At 35.1% G+C, this 22,744-nt stretch overlaps 1 protein-coding gene across 5 annotated transcripts in view; it reads left to right on the forward strand.

Annotated features, from left to right (window-relative positions):
• Positions 1-22,283, forward strand: part of PDE10A (phosphodiesterase 10A) — a 368,649-nt gene extending 346,366 nt beyond the window's left edge. For all 5 annotated transcript variants that reach the window (XM_084513731.1, XM_084513733.1, XM_084513734.1 and 2 more), the window contains 5 exons: positions 2,401-2,573; positions 5,227-5,338; positions 9,142-9,222; positions 15,238-15,326; positions 21,666-22,283. In XM_084513731.1, coding sequence (XP_084369857.1) covers positions 2,401-2,573; positions 5,227-5,338; positions 9,142-9,222; positions 15,238-15,326; positions 21,666-21,783 — 573 coding nt within the window. In that variant the 3' untranslated portion in view covers positions 21,784-22,283. The remainder of the gene's footprint in view (positions 1-2,400; positions 2,574-5,226; positions 5,339-9,141; positions 9,223-15,237; positions 15,327-21,665) is intronic.
• Positions 22,284-22,744: the final 461 nt, after the last annotated feature.

A 22,744-nucleotide genomic window follows, 5' to 3' on the forward strand; every position in this document is an offset into this window, starting at 1 on the left:
TGCCATACTAGTGTGCCACTAATTCATTGTTAACTTTTCTTTTTTTCTGGTCTTTCAGGGGGAAGATATTTCTTTTCTTAAATGCCTAATTACCTTTTAGGAAACATACATATTCTGTATTGTATTCAGAAGCACATCTTGTGATATTATGGTTTTATGTATCATACACATTTCATCAGAGAATGGAAGCTTAATCTCTGAATATTCCTCCATGTGGGAGGGTGTAATTGAATCCTTCAGTGGTGGTGGTATGGCATTAGATTTTTAGTATTCATTCTTCATGTGAGTTTGTGCACAGTGAGCAAGTTCCTCAGTCAGTAATGCTTCTTTGCACTCTATGGCTATGTGAAGCAGACTTCATTCATTCTTTAATAACCATTATGCATTTTTCCTGCAGAAATAGTGCAATTGATGAAAGTTCCATTTGCTAAGAGGGTGGGGAACCCTTTTGCTTCCCTGCTACCTGTTAGCCTTGGCTGTCACAGTCATACATAAGTGAGGAAAGGTGGATAAATGGTCAGGGCTACAGAGTGGATTCAGACACTGACTATCCAGGTGCCAATAAGTGATATTTAGCAGCAAAGGCAGATGAGAACAGCCTTTTCAACTTGGTCTTTTTTCAATTGAATCAAGTCTTTCTGTATATTTCCAGGACTATTATGGAAAAAAAAAATAAAAATCCAACCCTTTATGAGTTATCTCAATGACTTTTAATTTTATGTTAATAACATGTAGGATTTTTCACTGTTCGAAACTTTATAGGTGCTTTGGTTGTCCACTTGTAATTCTGTTGTATGCCATACTTACAGAAGGTTCTGTTCACTAGTTCTAGCTCAGTGGAGAAAGAATAAAATCTTAGGAGCTGTACGTTGTGTACTTTGTATGTAGTTCTCAGAAGTCTATGTGACACGCTCAGAGCCAGCAGCTTCTATTGGTACTTAATGGAGTCTTTTTTTTTTTTTTTTTTTTTTTTTGGTCCTAGTAGAATGTAGACTTGTCACAACAGTCTTCCTCTTATTGCAACTTCTAAAGCCTAGAAGTCACACCTCCAAATCTAGTATAATTTAAGTAGTAGGGTGAATAGCATGTTATGCAACAAGGTTGGGGAGTACAGAGTTCCGAAAACCTCAAATCATGAAAATAAATAAATAGCAGCAATTTCCTGGTTCCAAAGTGTTGATGATGGGTTAAAATGTTCTGAGCTTCCTTTTTAACATCATGTACTACAGCTTAGGAGGCTGTCAAAGGAGCATTGAGACAGACAGATTGTATTTTCTATTCATTATTCACAATAAATCTTCTTCTCCAAGTAAAAATGTTGGGAAATGACATTTATGTTCTGGATGGTGAGAGAAACCAAACCTATTTGTACCATAGAGGAATTATTTTGAAAAAATTATGTAAATGCTTGACAAAAGTCAGGGAAACTTTTGATGAGCTTCAGCCCAAATGCCAATTAAATGTCAAAACACATCTGAATTTGTTATATTTTAATAATATTTTCTATTTTTGAATGTCCACACCTTGACATGGCTGGTTCATTCTTTCTTATTTTTCTCTGTTTCCTTTCAACAGTAGGAAGACTTTTGACAAGTTGCTTTCAAAAGCTTAGAGACAGCAAACAGTGTTGACTTGAAATGTGTTACAGCTTTAGGAGTGATCACAGTGCATGGATATTGTCAGTTAAAAGTGCAGTCGTACATAGTGGAAACAGAAAAGGGATGAAAGTGACATGTTGCCAGAGCCTCCATAGTGGAAGACATTGTCTTTAGTTTATCAGTCAGTCAATTTATGGTTCAACAAAGCAGTGTTTTTTTTTTTCCCCTAAATATTTTTATACATTAACATACTGAAATTAACTTTATTTCTAAAGAGAATATTGCATCAATAAATGAAGCAATTGCAGGCATATGTCATTGGTAACACCGTCATACTAAAATCTTTTAGGATTTTAAACTGGATGTTTTTTCTTCTGTATTACTTATTATGCAATATCAAAAATTGTTCTTCAGAGTGAATCAGACATTCGATTTACCAGCTTGGCAGTGCAATACTCTGGATCAGGATTAAATCACAAGTTCCCAAGCTAATGGTGTCTGGAAGTGCAGTACATGTAGTGCTTATAAATCACAGCAGAAAAAGCTATCATTTTTCTCTATTAATACCTTCAGGCTACAGAGGGAGCAATCCCCAAAGCAAATCAGTGGTTTAGTCATAGGTTTCATGACAGCATTTAAAAAACAATGATAAAAATGGGAATTTCAGGCTGTCAGCATCTGAATTTGCAACAAAAATTGTCATTGGGTTGTAGAACTGTTGTAACCTGTCTGGTGAAGTAATGACTGAAATCATCTCAGAATTAGAGCTTGTGCTTTTTATTGGTTTTTTACTTTTTCATAGCTGGAAGGGCACAATGTCTTCTCCAATCTGAGCTCCAGTGAATATGAGCAAGTCCTTGAGATTATCCGGAAAGCCATCATTGCTACAGATCTTGCCCTGTACTTTGGAAATAGAAAACAGCTTGAAGAGCTGCATCAAGCGGGAGCATTAAACCTTAAGAACCAAGCACACAGGTAAAGCAACAAACCAGATTTAATTCACTAAGGCATTAGTCTTAGAATGGAAAACCTTTCTTTCCACAGAACACAACCAGGAATTGTAAGAGAGGAAAAAAACAAAAACAAAAACAAAACAAAACAAAAACAAAACAAAACAAAAAACTTTTCTCTGTAGGCAGAGATCTTACAGATGAGATTTCAAACACCAACTTTGTGTAAAATATGAAATCATATATATATATATATGCATTATATATATATGTATATATACATGTATATATATATATATTTGCATGTCACTAGCTTTGGATTTCATCTACACAGTTCACTGACATCGTATCTGCACCAGGAAGTTAGTGCATAGGCAGTTAAGTAGTGGGGAAAAAAAAAGTGCAATAATAATTTCATAATAATTTCATTTCATTCTTATGTCAATGTAATTATTTTTCTGTAAGCATGCTTTTTGAAAGATTAATCCTTACTAGAAGCAAAGTCACTTCCACTTCATTGTTGGAAGGGAAAAAAATCAAGCCCTTTGTAATCATTTTGTCTCTCCATAAAGCAGCTAATAACACCAGAACATAATTTAATAGCCAAATCAGCTACTGTTTTCACATAACTTTCTGTTGTGATGAAACATTTGACTCCAGAAAAAATCCCTAAGTCAAACAGAGAAACAGGAAAGAATTATGGTCAATTCTCAACCTTTGTGAATTAAGATAGTTGTAAGTTTTAAAACTATTCAAAATGTACAAATATTCATATTCATATAGACATGAATCTTTTTGTCCACATAAGCAAAACATAATGTACCCTGGATGGCAGATATGTCTCATAACAGTGTTGATTAAAGTGTTCACTCAGCACTACAGTTTAGTGGGTGACATTTGTAGTAGGGTGATGGTTGGACCAGATGTTCTTGAAGGCGTCTTCCAACCTTAATGATTCTATGATTCTGTACCATACTCCCTTGATAGCTTCTTTACTGGAAAATGGCCTTGATCTAAGGCAGAGAAAAAATGGAGAGTATATTGATTCATGATTCTGATTCTTTTCAAAAAGAACTTTGGAATTTGGATCTTCTTTAACTGTTTGAGGAATTTGAAAGGTTTTGCTGGTAGTTCTGAATACATTATCACAACACAGTTTAATACTTAAATAAAAGCTTAAGCTTGTATTAAAACTTAAGTCACAGTATGGAATTTAAGTTTATCAGGCTTGAGCAAGCCTCAAAATCTTAAAGGTATATTAGGTCCTGATAACCTCAAAATGAAACTTATGAGGAATCTTGAACTTAGGAGTTATCAATTTTGAATATTGCACAACTATTTGGTATATGATTGAATATTCTGTTATGTTTAAAATTTTTACCCTGTCTGCTCCCTTTAAGCATTTTCAGTGCAAAACCACATGCCCTGTGATACAGCATTAGTTGGTAACATGGCTAAAGAATCCAAGGCTTCTACTTGGTATTGTACAATAAAAATAATGTAATAGGATGTTAAATTTGTCCCTTATGTGGCTGATGAATCCTCTTTTATAACTCAGGGAATTTGTACTTTGCTTTTATCTATTCTTTACATTGTGTTTGTGTATTTCAATGGTAATTTTTCTATTGATACAGCTTCTATGACTGCCATCACATTGGCATGAAAGTTAGCAAGTTGTGTGCTTTTTTCATGGGATAGGTATTAACAAAGATGCAGGTGTCTATCAGATGGAAATCACGTTAATTCATTCATTAATTTGACAGTTTTCTTTATAAGACACTCACAAACAATAGATACAAGGAGTAATGGAGAAGTGCTAGAAAACAAAACACAAAAACTCTTACTTTTAGTAATGATCGTTATAAACCTACCAATCCTCTTCAATTATTCTGTGAATAGGCTACTCAGTGTATGGGATGGAATTATTTGTGGGAGTCTTGTCCTGTTAGGAGGAGAATTCATTCCAAAAAAGCAATGACTTCTCTTTCAGTATACATGTACCATAGGTGTACTCTGATTGTTGCAGTATTAGGGCTGTTGTGGAGACCTTACTCTTTAAAGCTACAATATTGCTTTAGCAGACCTCACATTTAGATCAACAACACAGTTTGCTAAGGCAGTTCTTGAATAATTTCTCAGACAGAAACTGAGACAGAAGATACAGTCACTGGCTGTTGCCAGAAGTAAGAAAAAGTAAAATGTACTTTTGAGAAGAAGCAGAGGAAGAAATGAGAGCTTACTTGTAAATTAAGATCTTCGAGATAGAATTAGTTTTTCTTATTTTTGGAATATGTGTTCATTTCTCTTTAAATAATGGAAAGAAATGCAGGAACAGGATATGCCATCTTTCTATTTATAGACTTGTACTGTATTCTCAAAAAACGAAGTAGAGGCACAGGAGTGTTTTGAGAGGTATTCCTCTATATTCCTTTAATTCTACAGATGAACTGCTTGCAAGCAATTAAGTAATACAGGGTATATATATATAAAAAAAAAAAAATAAAGGTGATGCTTTACCTGTAAATCATAAACAAGTGGAGAAGAAACAAGCAAGATGGGAGAAATTTTGTAGTATTTACACTTTATTGCTGATTGAACTGAGAAAGGATAAATAAAAACCTTGGGATATGGTAATTAAGTCTTTACCAAACTTACAATTTCATGTTGTTTTATTCTAGAGATAGAGTGATTGGTCTGATGATGACTGCTTGTGATTTGTGTTCTGTAACAAAACTGTGGCCAGTTACCAGACTAACAGCCAATGATATATATGCAGAGTTCTGGGCTGAGGTATGTGCATTTTTGTTTTCTCATTTTCTTTTATCAAAGAAAATATCTGGGTAGGAAAATAACAATAATTAAAAAAAAAATATGTCAACAGCTACATGTTTTCATAACATATTAAAGATTGTTCTTTGCAGCTGGCATGTGTTTTGTTGTTTTCTTGGAAACTATTTAAAGAGCTAAGATAGCTTCCTAATTTTCAGGTATCCATTTTTCTCTCTGTTAAAGATGAATTTAGAAATAATGTCCTAACAGAACATACAAGAAAATCTGTTTCTTCTTTGAGTCACTAAGAGTAATGCTGTGAAGGATCTATTTGTATTCTAGAAATCCAAAATATGAAAGCATCTTCCAGACCAACTGCCTTAAAACACACACATAAAGCTGCAGCATGAATAGTATGAATCCAGGAAATGCTAAAGCAAATATGGCAATCCTTTCAATTTTTCCAATCCCAGCATTTGCATCTTTGTGACCCAGCTCAACAACTGGGTCTCAAAGAGAGAGAGCTGATTTTTAATATAGTGAATGTTACTCCACAGATAAGATGTACTGAGAATTGACACATGACATTGAGCTGTAATCATATCCAGAAATAAAGATATAATCTCTAACATTTCTTATGCTCAGGATGGAATGATTTAATCATTTAATTCTTAAAGTGAAAAAGTGACTTCTTTAGGGGTATAAGGAATAAATTCTGAGCATGTTGCATATAGTTGAATTGTGTGGTTTTAGAAGATACATTGTATTTTCAAGACTGTTATTGCATGTGTGTATCATGAAGTGCCCTTTTCTCTTATGTGCCATGTGGAAGCCTAAAGAATTCAGTGGGCTTATTTCTGTTTTATATAGGTGTAAAGTGGAAATCAGGCCCACAGATATGATGTAGCATGCATATAATTTGGAGATTTCTGTTTTGCATGTTGCATGTTTATTAAGAAATTCAAGATGTGCATGGCATGTCTTTGTTTTCTTTTTTTTGTTATTATTATTTAATTTTTCTAGTTCTTTTAGTTATGAACAAATCAGTCTATGATAAGATGTTTAAAACTTGTAAACTTTTTAAGCTCAAAGATGTAGTTCAATATTCACTTTCTAAAATGTCAGCACTGGAGAGTGAGTGTTCTTATGAGCAATATAATGGAGGCATAATGTTGATGTACCTCACTAATTACATGCCCAATTTGTTTTGCTTACAAGACTTTAAAATAATTAAAATAAAATATTTTTTTGCAAGTCTTGTGAACTGAGTGCAAAGGGAAGGATCAAGTTGATTTTTCTTACTCAGCAATATTAGAGATGGAATTATGGACATAACTGAGCCTGCACAGATTTTAAGTTGTTTTGTTATTTGATTTAATAAAGGTACATCTTATATTATAATGCTACTTCATGGAACAAATGTAGATTAGACATTTTTGACAGAAATTATATTCTTTATTTGCTATTTTACTTAACTGATATATAACAGAAGTTGGATATGTTGTGATCCATTCAGGATGGCTGACAAATCAACCATAGTTCTAAATGCTTCTGTAAAACAGGAAACCAAGACAAATATAGAGAAAATTCTAGGAAAACTATATGAATATGAAGATTAGACTGAATTTCACTCCAGAAATTGTTACATAACAGGGGTGGTGGTGGGGGGAAAGTAAAGTCTATACACATGACACAATGTTGTTCCTAATTACTACTTCAGTTCATAATCTTAATATGTGGAATGAATTAATAAGTCTTTTTATAATGTTTCTCCTTTATGTAATTGTTAAATAATAACTGCAGAAGAGGTTGCAGCAATTCTGTGGTATGTCACACTGATCTTTTTTCATTGAATGAAGCCAAATATAGGCAGTGTTTTCAGCTAAGATTTACCTTGTTATCACTTCAGCAAGAATCCTTACCACAGTTGTGCAATCTGAGCAAAGTAATACATTTGGTGATCAGCATATAGGATCATATAAGTTTGTGTCTGTGTTTATTTTTTTGTGGGATAGGTAGAATGATGAACATAATTCTGAGATTTTTTCAGTTTTGGCATAATCAGCCAGAGGCTGGATAGCTTCCTCAAAGCTCACTTTCAGTGTTTTCTGGACAGTTAATATTATGTTAAATAAAGCCTATATCATATGATGCTAAATAGTTTAGCATTGTGGGTCTTAGCACTGAGAGTATGGTAGCTGCAGACAGTCCTGACCAATCAATAACAGTACTTAAAAAACAAGCAAACAAACAAGTAAAATTAAATGTTATTTACTGGAGACAAAAAATAAATTTGCTTACAGTTGCTAAACATCAATTGACTGACTTTCTTTGCAAGTTTTGACAGTAGAATGTCTAACAGAGACTAGATTTAATGAGTCAATGTTCTAATTACTTGGCGAGACAAATATTGTTCACAAGAGAATTGTACAGACTACTTCAGAAGTAGGTTCCTGATTACACCACTTGTTGGTTGACTGCAGCAGGACCATAGTCAATACGTGATATTTAGGCCACATATGCAAGGGGAAGAAAAAAAAATCATAAGCTCACATAAGCTCTTATCTTTTCTACACTCCAGGTAGTTGCAAGGCAGCAAAATAGAAAGATGGTCATTAATGGCTCTACTTAGACCAGAATCAATTTTTTTTTTTTTTGTATTGTAAACTTCTCTTTGAGTATAGGTGCCGAAATCCTCCCTTGGAAGGGACTTGGGCATTGGTGCTTGGAATTTGTCTTGATAAAATCATATGAGAAAGGAGTAATAACTTGTTTTCTAGAGATGCCTTCACTAACTGTGGCAGAAAACAGATCATTGATTTAAGGAATGTACCAAGCTTTCAGCTAAACATCTGTAAGCTAAATCTCATAGTAAAGTATACAAATAGACAAATATATTAGCAGCTATCCTGCCTAAACTTTCTCCTTTACTCAGGTTAATGATTTGAAGATTGCATTGCCCCCTTGTATTGACTTTGGAAACCCAGAAATTAGCAGCAGCTAAAAGCAACCATTGCTACAGCTGTTGTTGCCTTTATAACCTCAAAATTAAGCACCTACGTTGCTTTAATAGTGCAGCTGAAGCATAAGTCTATTTGAAAATTTCAACTTGTTACAGAATTTAGCCAGTTACTTATGGATTTGTAAGAAGTAATCATGTTCAGGCCCAGTATACTGTTCAGAAATGTGTATTGGCTGCTCTGTGAAGGAGACAGTTTTCACTTGCGCTTTACATAGATCTGGTCTTTGGGTATACTGCTTTTTCCCAATATTCCTCTTATGCATGTAGAATAATTAGTGTACTAAAGGAGGCTGTTTGACAGACAGCTATGTAAAAATATGCTCCTCATCTCTGGTCAAAAAGATGGATTGTTGACAAAGAGGGTACATTATAAATTCATCTGCTTTACTCATCTTTGCCTTGGTTGGGTGAGTTATGTTCTTCTGGTCTATGTATTATAGCACTTTAAACGGGTAATGTTTTCAAAGGTTAGACTAACTATGAATAGAACTGGTCAATGTGGTGTATTTTATGCCATTTTCGTTGTTGTTTGTTTCTTTCCTTCTCTTTCTTCCAATTGCCTTTTATAATGGATAGACCCTTGCAAACAAGGACAATATGTGTACATTTACTAAAAAAATTGATTTTCAGGATCTGTTATTTACATTATTGTTTAGGTGAGTATATAAAATGAGACTCTCCTTAGGCAGTTTTCTGAGATTGCCTTAGACTAGTATGTTGCATTACTTTTAATTCAGGAGTTTTAGATCCACATGCAATAGAAAATGGAATAATCCTAATCTCTCTCTTTGCTTTTCTCCAGGGAGATGAAATGAAGAAAACGGGTATTCAGCCTATTCCTATGATGGACAGAGACAAGAAAGATGAAGTCCCTCAGGGTCAAGTATGAACTCTCTCTGTAAAATCATACATGCTTTATAGTATTAATAAAACATGTATGGAAAAACATTTCATATATTACCATATATTGCATTTGATGCTTAGGGTATGTGAGCTGCTGAATTCCATGCTTTGTATGCAAAATGTTTTTTTTTTTTTTTTAATTATTATTTTTTAATTGTTTTATTTAACAGTGGAAAACTTGTTTTCAAAGACATTACTGAAATGATAGTAAATTTTTTGTTGCGGTCCTGAATTACATACTTATACATGTTACTGTATAACATAGCTCCACTTCCTATAACATGATAAGGCTTCAGGAGTGATTTAGGCACAATACAATACTTCTGCCATGAAAATCATCATGAAATTTCAATGAGAAAAATGAAGTCTGTCTTCTGATTATACCTTAATACTCTTTTTATTCTTGTAATTCCCAATGCAGTGATTTACTTGTTTTCACTCTTACTTCTTTCCCCTTAGTAAAAACTCCATGGAGTGGTAGCAGAACTGTAGTTAAAATACTAGCTTGAAAAGCTTTTGGATACAGTATATTCTTTCTTGTATGGTGTTTGTAAAAGGAGGTAGGATACTTTTTTTTTGTAAAAGGAGGTAAACATTTAGGAACTGCGGTCTCATCCTTACATCAAGTACAATTTTGAAGAAGTATCAAAAAAAAAAATAAAAAAATCAGAAAATATGGAGGGTCATGAATACTGACCAAAGATATGAAAAGGCAGATGTTTCTTTTCTGGCATATGGTGAAGTATTCAACACATCATGACATTTTAATGTGCAAATTGGGGCAGGTGAGTGTTGGTATTGGCCAATAGCACGTGTTAATGACTATCTGCAAGACAAATGAGCAACAAATCATAGAATCCTACCTGGAATGGTTTTTAGTTGGAAGGGACCTCAAAGATCAAAGTTCCAACCCCTTCTGCCATAGGCCAGGATGCCACCCACTAGATTAGGTTGCTCAGGGCCTCATCTACCTTGGCCTTGAACACCTCCAGGGATGGGGAATCCACAACCTCTCTGGGCAAATTGCTCCAGTGCCTTACCTCCCTCTTAGTGAAGAATTTCCTCATGACATCTAATCTAAATCTTCCTTCTTTTAGTTTAAAACCATTCCCCCTTGTTCTGTCAATATCTGATTGAGTAAAGACTCTTTCTCCATCTTTTTTATAAGTCCCCTATAAGCTCTGAAAGGTCGCAATGGGGTCACCCTGGAGCCCTCTCTTCTGTAGGCTGAACAGCCCCAGCTCTCTCAGCCTTTCTTTGTAGGAGAGATGCTCCAGCCCTCATCTTTGTGGCTCTCCTGTGGATCTGCTCTAACAGCTCCACATCCTTGTGGTGGGGGCTCCATACCTGGACAGAGTACTCCAAGTGGAGTCTCACAAGGGCAGAGATGAGGGGGACAATCACCTCCCTTGACCTGCTGGCCACACTTCTTCTGATGCAGCCCAGGAGGCAGTTGGCCTTCGGGCTGCAAGTGTGCACTGCTGGCTCATGTTGAGCTTTTCGTCTACCAGAATGCCCATGTCCTTCTCTGCAGGGCTGTTCTCAGTGAGTTCTTCTCTCAGTCTGAACTCCTCTCTGGGATTTCCCCGGCCCACGTGCATCACTTTGTGCTTTGACTTGTTGAACCTCACTAGGTTAATGCGATCCCACTTCTCTGGCTTGTCCAAGTCCCTTTGGATTGCATACCTTCCTTCTATTTATCTACTACACCACTCAGCTTGGTGTCACCTGCAAACTTGCTGAGGGTGCACTCGATCCCACTATCAGTGGGATCAGTAGGACTAAATGAGATTTCTGGAAAGGATGTGAAGTTTCTTTCTCAAGTATTTTTAATATCTGTCAAAATGGTTGTTGAAAAAATCTATAAAGGCATCAATTACGTGGTGATATGTGATAAGATAACACAGGAGATTAGTTGCCAATGACCAAGCTCAGACACTGGTGATCACCAGCAGTTGCCTGTGCTACCCTTTGCAAGTTCTGGGACCTTCCTGAGACACTGTGTACAGGATCAGTATCATATAATGTATAAGTCTTAGGAAAATTTTAAGGAATACTTAAAACGATGTTAGTAAAGTCATGGAGGACAACTCAAGGAAAAAGCAGTTTGTCCCTGCAGCAGGACAGAGATCTTCACAGACCTCTGTGTGAATACACTCTTGTGTAATCAGAGGCCTCTACATTTTGATTCCTGTTTATTTTTATTAATTTATTTATTTATTTTTATTTTTTCTTTGAGATTTCATAAAGGAGGGATGGGGCATGAATGATTTGCAGTGAGCTATAGAAGTACCATGAAAGTCACTGTTCCTTTTTTTTTTTTTTTTTCTTTTTTTTTTTTTTTTTTCTACTGGTAACTCTTCCTAAAGCTACAGTAACATCAAATTCTGAGAAGTCAATGACATCTTTTCAACTCAGTGATTGCTAGAAGTTTAAAGTTAGCTAAAAGTTTTCACTGTTTTACAAATTTAACTATTGCTTTCACTTGCTCCTGGCCAAAATACTCAGGTACAGATTTTCAAATATTAGTGATTTTAGGCCAATACTTCTTCATTATTATTTTGGATAACTACAGACATTGCTTTTTGACATTTCTTTAAAAATAAACAAAAGGAATATGAGAGGAGTTTATTGAGGATAAGCAATAAGTAGTATATTTTTAAGAGCCTAAATTGTCTGTTTCTCAAAGGGTTTGTGTATTGATTTTCCTGAGCACAAATATGTAGCAAAATGTGCAGCAATTATTGCTTTTTTTCTGCTTTTCCTAGTGAAAATAGGTATTTTATAAACATAAATTCAAGAAGAAAAGGTCTTTGAGTAAGCTGTTTTGGGCAAACAATAAAGCTAGCTCTTCTTTGTGTGAACAAAGAGAAGCAAATGGTCTGTTGTCTATTTATATACATACATATAAGATTTTATTTACTTTTAGTGGCCTCTGAGACTGTAATTGTCAATGGCTATCACAAAGCATTTCATGAACTGTGAAGGGAACAATAATTTTAAAATAAAATAGAAACAACAAATTATCAAAAATGCTGTAGATCAATTACTTGTTAAGCAAGACTATGGAAATTTTTATATTCTGAAAAATAACCCTGTATGCTATCTGATATTTTAGCATAAAATCTATTACTCTTATTATAGTAAGGAATTGGCAGTAATTTATTGAATTCATGTGTCAAGTGTAAGTCTAGTAGGAGAAGAAACATTTTTCTGTACTTAGTTTATTTTTCCACACACTGTATTATTTATCTTTGAACATCTTGAAAAGTACATGGTATTACAGTACATATAGTACTTACTCTTCTGGGTGTTTATGAAAGAATTGTTAATGGAATTGAAAGTACAGGTCTGAGAAATAAACTTTTTTTTCTCTTTTAAAAAGAATCTTCATAGGTTCTTTTACATTGTGCTCTGTTCTGTGCTTCTTAATAGTAAAATAGTAAACTATTAAGCAAAATAAAGAGGTTAAAAGTCAACTTCAGAGTGTAGTTGCTCCTGCTATATCTCACAACAATGCTACAGCAAAACGTGAGATTTAGGACATACATAGTTCTGTGAAAGTAACCATTCTTATATTTCTGCAGAGACAGAAGAATTTAATGGAGCATTATCATCCATTTCCTTGGGCTCTAACAGAAAGTATTAATGAGTTCAGAATCCCATATTTTTATGTGGATTTTAATTAAAGCATTTCAACTTTATTTAAATGACAATGATGTTTAGGAAATGAGGATTTGTATAAACATGCAATTAGAAAAAATAATTATGCCTCAAAAGCTCATCTTTAATGAGAATAGTTCTGTGTTTGGCTCTTTCACTGGTTGAAAGATACTCATCTAAGTGGTTGGATCAGTTGCCCTTTGCACTTGTAGGGTTCCCTGAGTTTGTTGTCTTCCTACTGTGGAGCCTGTGCTGAGGATTTGTTCCTTACTCAGTAAGGATTCCCTCACCCTCTTTTCTGCTCCTTCCTTGAGAATTTAATCAGTGTTTCAGATTACACCAAGATTGCACACTTGAAGGATGTTTTCTGCTTTAGCTTCCATTGGACCTGTAAATGTCTCATTTTCAGGGCCTAAAAATTTTGGAACCTGTGAGGCAAGTAGAAATGACAAAACAATGTAGAGACCTGAAAACTTTAGATAAGCAAGTCAAAGCAACCTGAGTAATGAAGGAGTGAGAAATGGCTCACAAGATCCAACCATTTGCAACTTAATTCAGAAATATAGTTTTCAGGTTGAAAATGAGAAGTTTTATGCAAAAATAAATAAATAAATAAAATAAATAAAATGTCAGGAGTGATTTCTTATTTGAAATGCTTGTCTGAACAGTAAAGATCCAGCTCTTAAAGCTATAAATATATTTAATACACACAATAGAATAGACTGTAGCAGTTTGTTTCAGAAACAAAAGATATTTTCTAGTTCTTCCTTCTTATGCATCTTAGGATATACATATGCTGCCTCTCCTGCAGTGACTTCAATGGATTACTTATTCCCAAATGAACTTCAGGCTTTCTCTCTGGCCAGGGCAACATAAAACTCAGTCTAGAATTATGTATTCAGGCAATCTAATCCTTTTACCAAAGCATTTGTGTGAGTTATGAACATTTAAAAACATTAGAAATCTAAACTCTTGCAAAGAGACATTTTTAATAAGCTTGTCTTTATTCAGAAGCTAAATCCATATTTAATATTTAAATTTAAATATTAAATTTCCAATAAAATAGAAACCCTCCAGAAAAAAAAGGGGGGGGGAGGAATGAAAACAATGCAGTATGCAAAATAGAAATTTATTTATTTATTTTAAACGATGAACAGACATGACTTCTGTGTTGTGTGTGCTTTGCCTTATGTTCTTCTGCATTTGGTTTGTATTGGTTACACCATAAGTACTATAACACAGACTGCTGGGTTCTTAGGCCTTTTTAGGTCTTCTTAGGTCTTTTTAGGTCAGAGAAATGTCTTTTTTTTTTTTTTTTTTTTAAGTACAAAAGGGACTTATTTACATAGCGACATAAGAGGAATCTCTCTATTGATGGAAGTGAGGAAAAGAGTTGCTCATTGATTTTGGAATAAGGGCCAATGTTTACACTATTAACAAGAGGTTTTTTTTTGTTTTTTTTTTAATCAAATACTTTGGTTTCAGTACACATGGTATTTCAGTAAGACATGTTTAAAAATTCTCCCGAAGAAAGGGATCATAGTGGACTACAGTGACTGTCATGAGAGTCTGGGGTAAATGAATGATGTTATAATGAATCTGAATTCAAACTTCCATCCTTGGTTATATATAAGTAGCATTTTCTAAAAATTCCCATGTGTCATGGTAGATCACCTGTAACATGGTAGCTGTCATAAGGCTCTCAGCCTATGTGAATCTGATATCACTGAAAATGTGTTTGTTCTCTGGACAGATTTATAAGGTAATGGTAAAAAAAATATCTCTCCACTATGTACATGAAAAGAAAACAGAAACTTTATGAAGGTTTGAAGCATGTAGCATTTCAAGTAAATTGAGCTGTGGAATACATACATCAGTAAAGTCCAGAGCTCAACCATATTTTGGAAATGCTGCACAAATTTCCTGCTTTCAAATATTTTTTTTCCATCATGAGAATAGTATCTATAAAAACGACTCTGCCATCCACACCTATTTTCTGCCACTATTGCTACCAAAAAGCCAGAAAGATACTGAGCAAATCAATTAAATCAATAGAATTGCTAAAGGTCTTGTAGATAGCAGGTCTGTTATTTGTAGCAGCCACCAGAATCATTAGAGAGAGGCAAGAAAACAACTTGCAGTCGTCAAGCACTTCACTGTTAATGTTCATTCTAAGTCTTTAGATATTAAGATGAGATGCAGAAGTATGAAGTCCTAAAATAAGCAGTAATTAAATAGGTAGTCAACAGCTTTACTCTAGTTGGCTGTTAATTTTTAGTATTTTAATTTGGTAACAATTAACTATTCTTGTTTTTATTGCTGTTTTTCATAGATTGGGTTCTACAATGCTGTAGCCATCCCATGTTACACGACGCTTGCACAAATCTTTCCACCAACTGGGCCACTACTCCGAGCATGCAGGTGAGTAAATGTGCAAGTTTTTGCATAGTAGGTAGCTTGGTTAAAGAAAAAACAAACATGCTTGGCTAGTTTGTCTGGAAAAACAAACCTTTAATTTGAGAATTTGCATGCAGATAAAGGGGGATATATATCTCATATTAATCTATGCAGAAACCCAGAGGCAATAACTACTGGCTGGGACTATCCAATGCAGATCTACAGACACAGTTGATTAAAATGTGTTTGATGCCAAAAGTACTCAGAGAGAAACAATTTCAGTGATTATGTATCTGTATCTATGTTGCTTCAGTGCAATTTCACTGTGTCCTTTTTACTTCAACATAGTTCTCACAACTAAAATTGGCAGAAAACAAGAATTCTGTTTCATTAAAAAAAAATTTTTTTTTTTTTTTTATGTGGCTTTATTCATGTCAGAACATTTCTGGGAAAAAAAAAAAAAAAAAAAAAAGAGAAAAAAAGCATACCAACTTAGACTGGTTGGTAATTTGGAGCATAAGGGCAGTACCACTGGGATATGGAAAGGCAAATGCAACTTTCTTTCTAAGCAGTAAGGATGTAGCTTGGGATCTTCTGGAGGAGAGGAAAGTGTCCTTCACCAATTGACTGCTTCTATCCTGGAATGATGGTGAATCTGTTTATAGGTAGTTCAGTCTCATAATTATATCCTGGACTTCAGCAATCTTCACTGACAAAACGTGTGTTGAAATCAACATGCTCCACAGAAATATTCCAGTTTCAGGTTAATCAGTATTCTCTAAGGAAAGCAGTTGGTTGGTAAATTGACAGCATTCCTTAGTCACATCCAAGAAGTTAAGTTTCTCAATGTTCTTAAAAGCATCTCTCTCATAAACTTTTTTTCTGTTGTGGTCCTAGCTTGCATTGGGCTTTTTCTTTGTCACTTTCCTGACCTTGTGTGATATGTGAAGTAACAAAAGAATGCTCACTGTATACAAAACATGGTGAAATTTTGGATTTATTAGTTTCTGGATAATACTGGAATGCAAACCACTGCCTCATGCACACGTGAACTTGCAGTTTGTCTTCTTTCCAATCTAATCTGTTCTCATTTCCCTCCTGCCTGCTTCTAAACAAAGAAAACTTTCCATCCTTCTCAAAATCTTTTTTTCAAATCCTAAGAAATCCAACCTGTCCTCATCTTCTGCATGTCAAGGTGAGGCTGTCAGTAACCTTTTTTGGTTATCCCAGGTGCTGTTTACACCAGGTGGTCTTACTATGTTTTTACATGTCCTACCATGTTTTTATTATTACACTGATTTTTGTTTTTCAGTGAAGTTTTGTTGTATTTCCTTCAAATTTGGAGACCTTCAGTCTTGTTTCCAGATGTGAGATATTTAAGTCACAGTTAAAATGTTTGGGAAACTTTAAAAAGCTTCCATCATTTTTGTTCATTTGGTCCTCTGGGTGTCAGTTGAAATTCAACCCCTGTCATGTATTTGCAGAGTTAGTGTTTCACTAAGATTTCAAGTAGACAAGAGGCTTTTAGAGTGGGCCTCATTAAAGTCAACCATCACAAAATTTAACATAGTGGTTAGCAAAATAATTTCATTTCCAGCCAGATACTATTTCATATAGCTATGAGAAAATTATGTAGATCTGTACAGAGGGGCAAATGACTATGTTATGAAAAATGGTGAGTATCTAGGAATAATTAATTGTCACTTGTCTCTAAGTTCCCCCTACTGGTCATGGCTTTGCAACCCCTAGATGGATAGGGAGGAAATACTTCATTGGATTAGAGAGTACACCTCTGTAGTTATTGCATTAGTGCCTCTACAACTGGAATTTTGTTTAGTGTATGTGCTTTTAGAAGAGTAGATAAAGATGCTAGCAAATACAAGAAGATTGAGAAAGGACCCGAAGAATGGGTTTAGTCACTTGATAGCAAGAGACTAAAAAATTTGAGAGAATGACAAAGGCTGTCTCCATGGGAAATTTTCTGATTAGACAAAGCTTATTAATTTAGCAGGTAATGTGTTTGGAAGCTGAAGCCTCAACATTCAAACTGTATAGTGAATGCCTTTTTTTTTTTTTTTTTTTTTTTTAATATTTGGAATAACATCAGTTGAAGATCATAAACCAAATTATGGTATACTTTTTAAAGATGCTGGGTAAGAGGGATACACAAGTGATGTACAGTTACTGTGATAAAAATGCTGAGGCCTGTCTTTTCCAGTCAGGGTAGACAATACTTATAGTAGTGTCTTCTGTCCTTAAAAGTTATGAAAGTAACAATGTACAGAAAATAATAGGCAGTAATTTGTTGTCTTAAATCGAGTATTGTGGAAGTATTCATAAGTGCATATTTTAGTAGTTCCTTGAATTGTAATACAGCATTAAACTCTTTAGTTTCAAAATGCTGCAAAGTGTGTTTCTATCAAAGTCCAAATTTTGTTTTGGAATTCAGAGTTACAATACAGGGTAGGAATGTGTACTCCCTGAGCCACATTGACCTAATATATACTTGTTGATAGTTTGATTATAGATAATTGAATCATGTGTTCTCTGACAAATGAAGAAGAGTTGCTTTCAGTGTGAAATCAGAGAACATGAAGTAAACTATAGAACTACTTGTAATCCTTTCAATCTTTACAAGGTCGTGACTCATCCAACTACTTAACTGAGAGGTAGTCTCAGATCTTGGAAGTTTTCTAACTGCTGGATTTGTAATCTTTATTTGAAGGAATGTTGCTTCGGCTGTATGGATAGCTTAGAACTAAATGGTCACTTATTTAGTCCATATAACTGGAATACAGATTCTGTGTTGCATAACCATGTTTTCAATCAGAACCAGTTTCATACTGTTTCCATGGACTAAACAGCATCAAGTATAATGCAAAGCATTAGAAATTCAGGGATGCTTACCATGAGTGTTTTCACTTGCTTGTTTCTACTCAGGCTAATGAATATTATCAAACTGCTTAACATGTATGTGAATTTTGATTTTATTTTTTAATTACATACTTGTCAACATCTGGGTATAATCTTACTCCTAAAGTCTATATCTATATGTTTCTAACATTCCGCCTTCTACTGGAAGGTGCCCATGACAGTGGGGGTTGGAAATAAATGGTATTTAAGGTCCCTCCCAACTCAAATTATTCTATAATTATACAAAAAGTATTTCGCAGAGCTTTTATTATTAATGAAGAAAACCCAGTGGTGAATGTAAAGAAAGTTCTGTTACTAGCACAGTCAAATGAGAGGTCTTAAAAATGGGTTTGTAGGTACTGTAGAAACATTTCTGTAAGCCTGCCAGTATCTTTGCTAAGTAGTAAGCATTGCTATTCATCTTGATGAGAACTGAGGCTGAGAAGCTAGGCTGAGTGGTTAGGTTGGCACAGCATCACCTCAAGGATCAAGGTTTTTGGAAGACCCATATCTTTTGATTTCTAGCCACATAGGCTTACTTTCAAAAGTGGATTGTAATACTTGATGGTCCATCTTTCAGTTCTCAGCTGAATGGATGTAAATTTGAATTTTAGTGTATCAAGCATCCACATACACTTATTTTCTAGATGGAAAGTGTATCATATTTCTGAAACTTAAGCAGTAACATGTTTTCAATAGTAAGTTTCTCCACAAAAGATATGATGTCTGTAGCAATATCAACCAGTCTCCTGGTATATATTATGTGAATGTTTTCTGTTCTAGAAATTGCAGTTATTGCTTTGAACTTATATATGATACAGATATTTCTGAAAGCTACAATGACATCATCTCTGGACTGCGAAGAGCTCTGTACAGACCCAGCTTTCCACCCTGATCTTGTGCTTTCCTTAATTTAGATTGCAGTGATGCAGAACTGGTGCATGGATGTATAGATGGAGTTTAAGATTTCCATAAGACTAAAGAGCTTTCTGAAAATTTATACCACAGCTTAACGTCTTCTGACTAACAGTTTGGTAGCTTTAGAACTCAATTGCTCTGACTTGAAATTACCCTCTGCAGGCCCTCCTGAAGTGATCTGTTTGTGGGGATTGAGGAGAAAATGTTGAGAGTTCAGATTTGGAGATGCAGACTAAAAATTCAAGAACACAGATATGACTTCAACTCCTTAATTACTAAAATGTGTGCTCCTGCCGGGTTTAGGTTACTCCAGAATGTTTCAAATAGCTGATTTTGCACTATAGGTTTTTTTTGAGTAGCAAATGTTATTCACTGTCATAAGAGGAACACAACTTCATTCCTGTTTGGTATTGCCTCAGCTGCTGACTGGACCGATTTTGATATCATCCCTTCACGAGCATTGCTTGTTCTTGGAACACAGTGTTTAAACTGCTGCGTCCTTGAATCGTTTGGAATGCAGACACCAGCTGCAAATAATAGCAACAGAAGCAGCCAATGCAGCATTTCAGCATCAAGGTTTTTATTTTGAGAGACTCCTAGCATTTATTCTAGACATTTGGGAGCCAGGGCTTCAATGGGAGTACAAAGGCAAATGAATCGTATTATCCACACCTTTAAATAAGTAAATAAAAAAAGGTAAATTAAAAAAAAAAAAAAAAAAAAAAGTCACCAATTTCCCTGAAGTAAGGTAGTATCTAAGAATCTAGAAAGTTGTCTGATCTGATAATTTATTCTACATTTTAAAATACTGTGTCGTCTATAATATATTTATCTTCTTATTGAAAATATTTCTTAGTATGTTATGTATTCTTTGTGGATCAAAACTATCAGCCACCTGTGTTACAGTTTCCAGAATAATTCATATGAGTGTTTTGTAGCCTATGTACTCACTAGGCCTACCAAAGTGACAAATCTGTAGCAGTATATTTATTTTGAGTATGAGGCAAAGTGATTTTTTTTTTCCTTTAATTCTGACCAAATATTTTAAAACATTTTTCCATGTGCCTTCTTCAGGTGTCTGAATTGTTGCTGAAGTACATACAATTTACAATTTTTTTTTGGCTGCAATTCTCCTCATTACTTTCCAGTTTTGGGAAAGGGAGCTAGGAATACTGATGGTTCAGTTTTTGTAATCCTTGGTACTTGGTTGTATTAGCTGACATTCAGTGCCTTTTTAATGCTGGATATGTGTCTTCATTTTGGCCTGGAGCACTACAAGACCAGGTTTCCATCTCCCTGCAGAAATGGTGTAGCTGTTCCTCTAGAGGGCACCAGTTTTCTTTGGTAGATTTCATCAGATCCTTCCTTTCCCAACACCAGACAGTGCAACATTTTCTCTTCTTACCTGTTCGCTGTGATTCCAGCTCATTATTTGCTATGTTTTATTAACTGTTTCAGCAGAACTATGACATAAAAATCAGAAGAGTTCTGCCACATATAATCAGACATAATAACAATAACATGACACACAACATGTAGGACCTTCATAGGTTTACCATTCTGTCTGTTTATTAAAGATGTTTAAGGGCCATCTGAGCTTGCTCGTTATCTCTGCATTTGAAAACTGAATGTCAGATTTGGACCAGAGGTTGCAAAGTATGGTCCACTATTGGGTATCATCAACATTGACTTATAAGTCACTGGAATTATATTAGTGCACACCAAGTAAGATTATGGGTCCGTACTCCCTCTGGATCATTAGAACACTACCAGCTTAATTTCTCAATATTTTATGGCTTGCAAACTAAAATTTGGTCTTGGGGGTTGGCCAGGCTGTGAGACACTAAAAAAATAAATGACAAAATAAAAAACAATAAAAAAAAAATCTGTCTCTCTGTCTCAGAAAACGGAAACGGGTACTCTTGTTATGGAAGACTGATACTATAATCACCACATTAGTAATTGAAAGTTAACACTATGATGTTGTCTTGCAACATATTATATACTGTCAGGCAGCCCTTGTGAAAAAGTTTCAGAAAACCTAATTTGATTCTGTGGTTTCAGATGAGGGAAGTTTCCTGGCAAGGATACTAATCTCTGTGATGCTTTTGAAAAGGGCCAGAGCAAGTTGTTGTAAAATCCCTGATGTCTGAAGTGAGGAGGGCTGTTTGTCTGCAGACTGCTGTTTCAGAGTCTCTGCAGACATGGTTCCAACTGGGTTTTCTCTGTACCTGTGAGGGCTCCAAATCTGTAATGGAAGCACATACTAGCCTCTAGCTCCAGGGCTCAGTCTGAGGGAAGGGTGCCATAGGTTTATACATAGTCAACTAGCCACACAGAATTATAAAATGGGATAACTGAAGGCAAAGGGTGAAAGAATATAATGAAGATAAAAGCGTGATGACATACTGGCACTTACATACAGCATAAAGCCACACCTCGAGGTATAATACAGCAGACAATACTATTAGGAAGAAATCCCGGTAAGCTTATGAACAGTGCTTTACCTCTTTGACTCTTTTGCATCTCCAGGGACAATCTCAACCAATGGGAAAAAGTAACAAGAGGTGAGGAAGCCTCTATATGGATTCCCTCCCAGTCCATCACTCCTGGGACTTCAGATTCGCTTCCTGTGAAGATTGATGACTGAACGGCAGCAACAGATTGCTTTAACCCTAAAAGTATCCCTTCTTGCTTTGGGGGTTGTTTTTTTGTTTGCTTTGTTTTTATTTGACAAAGGAAAAAGAAAAGCTACAAAATGCTAACTAAGAAGCAGATCTGCCAATGAAGGTAACACCCATGGAGTTGCCTCAGTTAAACAACCCTGGCAGCCAATCTCCTGACCTACACCAGTGACACAATGTGAACAGAGGGAAAACGACAACCCAGATTTTTTGGAATCAGCTATCAAAAGAAAACTTAAGACTTGTGAATATAAAAGACTGGCCTTATCTCATGGGCTACATTGCTGAGGCCTTAATTTAAAACTGATGGGGAAAAAAAAATCTTAGGGGGTACTTCTAAATTGTATCTTTCTAGTAAGGGTTTCAATGGTACTTTTATTATACTGTACTGTGGCTGGCTTTAACACCAGTGTCACTTGGGAGTTCTTGGCTATAAATAGAACAATATATCCATTGCTATTGTGAATGTTTATGTGTGATCTACTTGTAATCAGTTTGAACTCCAGCAGAATCCTTGGAGACTATAATTCATGCTTAGGTTACGGTGAATTCTCTTGCTGCAAACAAAAGAAAGCCAACATTCAGGTTAAAGGTTTACAGTACTTCATTAAGCATCATGATGCAAACTGTCACTCACAAGGCAAATGTTGAAAGAGCTAGTGATGATGCTTTGTTCTTCAGAATGATTTATCAACCTAGACAACTCCTCCCTTTAAACACTGGAAGTGCTGGATGTTTATCTCCAATAAGGAGAGATGTAGGCATAGTTTCAGGTTGGAGTTTTTGTATCCATAGTGACAGAAGCATCAGATTAAAATTTAAATGTGACAGCAAAGATTTCCTTGCCTAGCTCACAAATACCTAAAGTCATCATGTTTACTTCTACCTGCTGAGTTGTATTCTAAAAGGTATTAGAGACATACCTGA

Source organism: Aythya ferina (assembly GCF_964211825.1).
Source record: "Aythya ferina genome assembly, chromosome: 3".
In the NCBI taxonomy this organism is placed as follows: domain Eukaryota; kingdom Metazoa; phylum Chordata; class Aves; order Anseriformes; family Anatidae; genus Aythya; species Aythya ferina.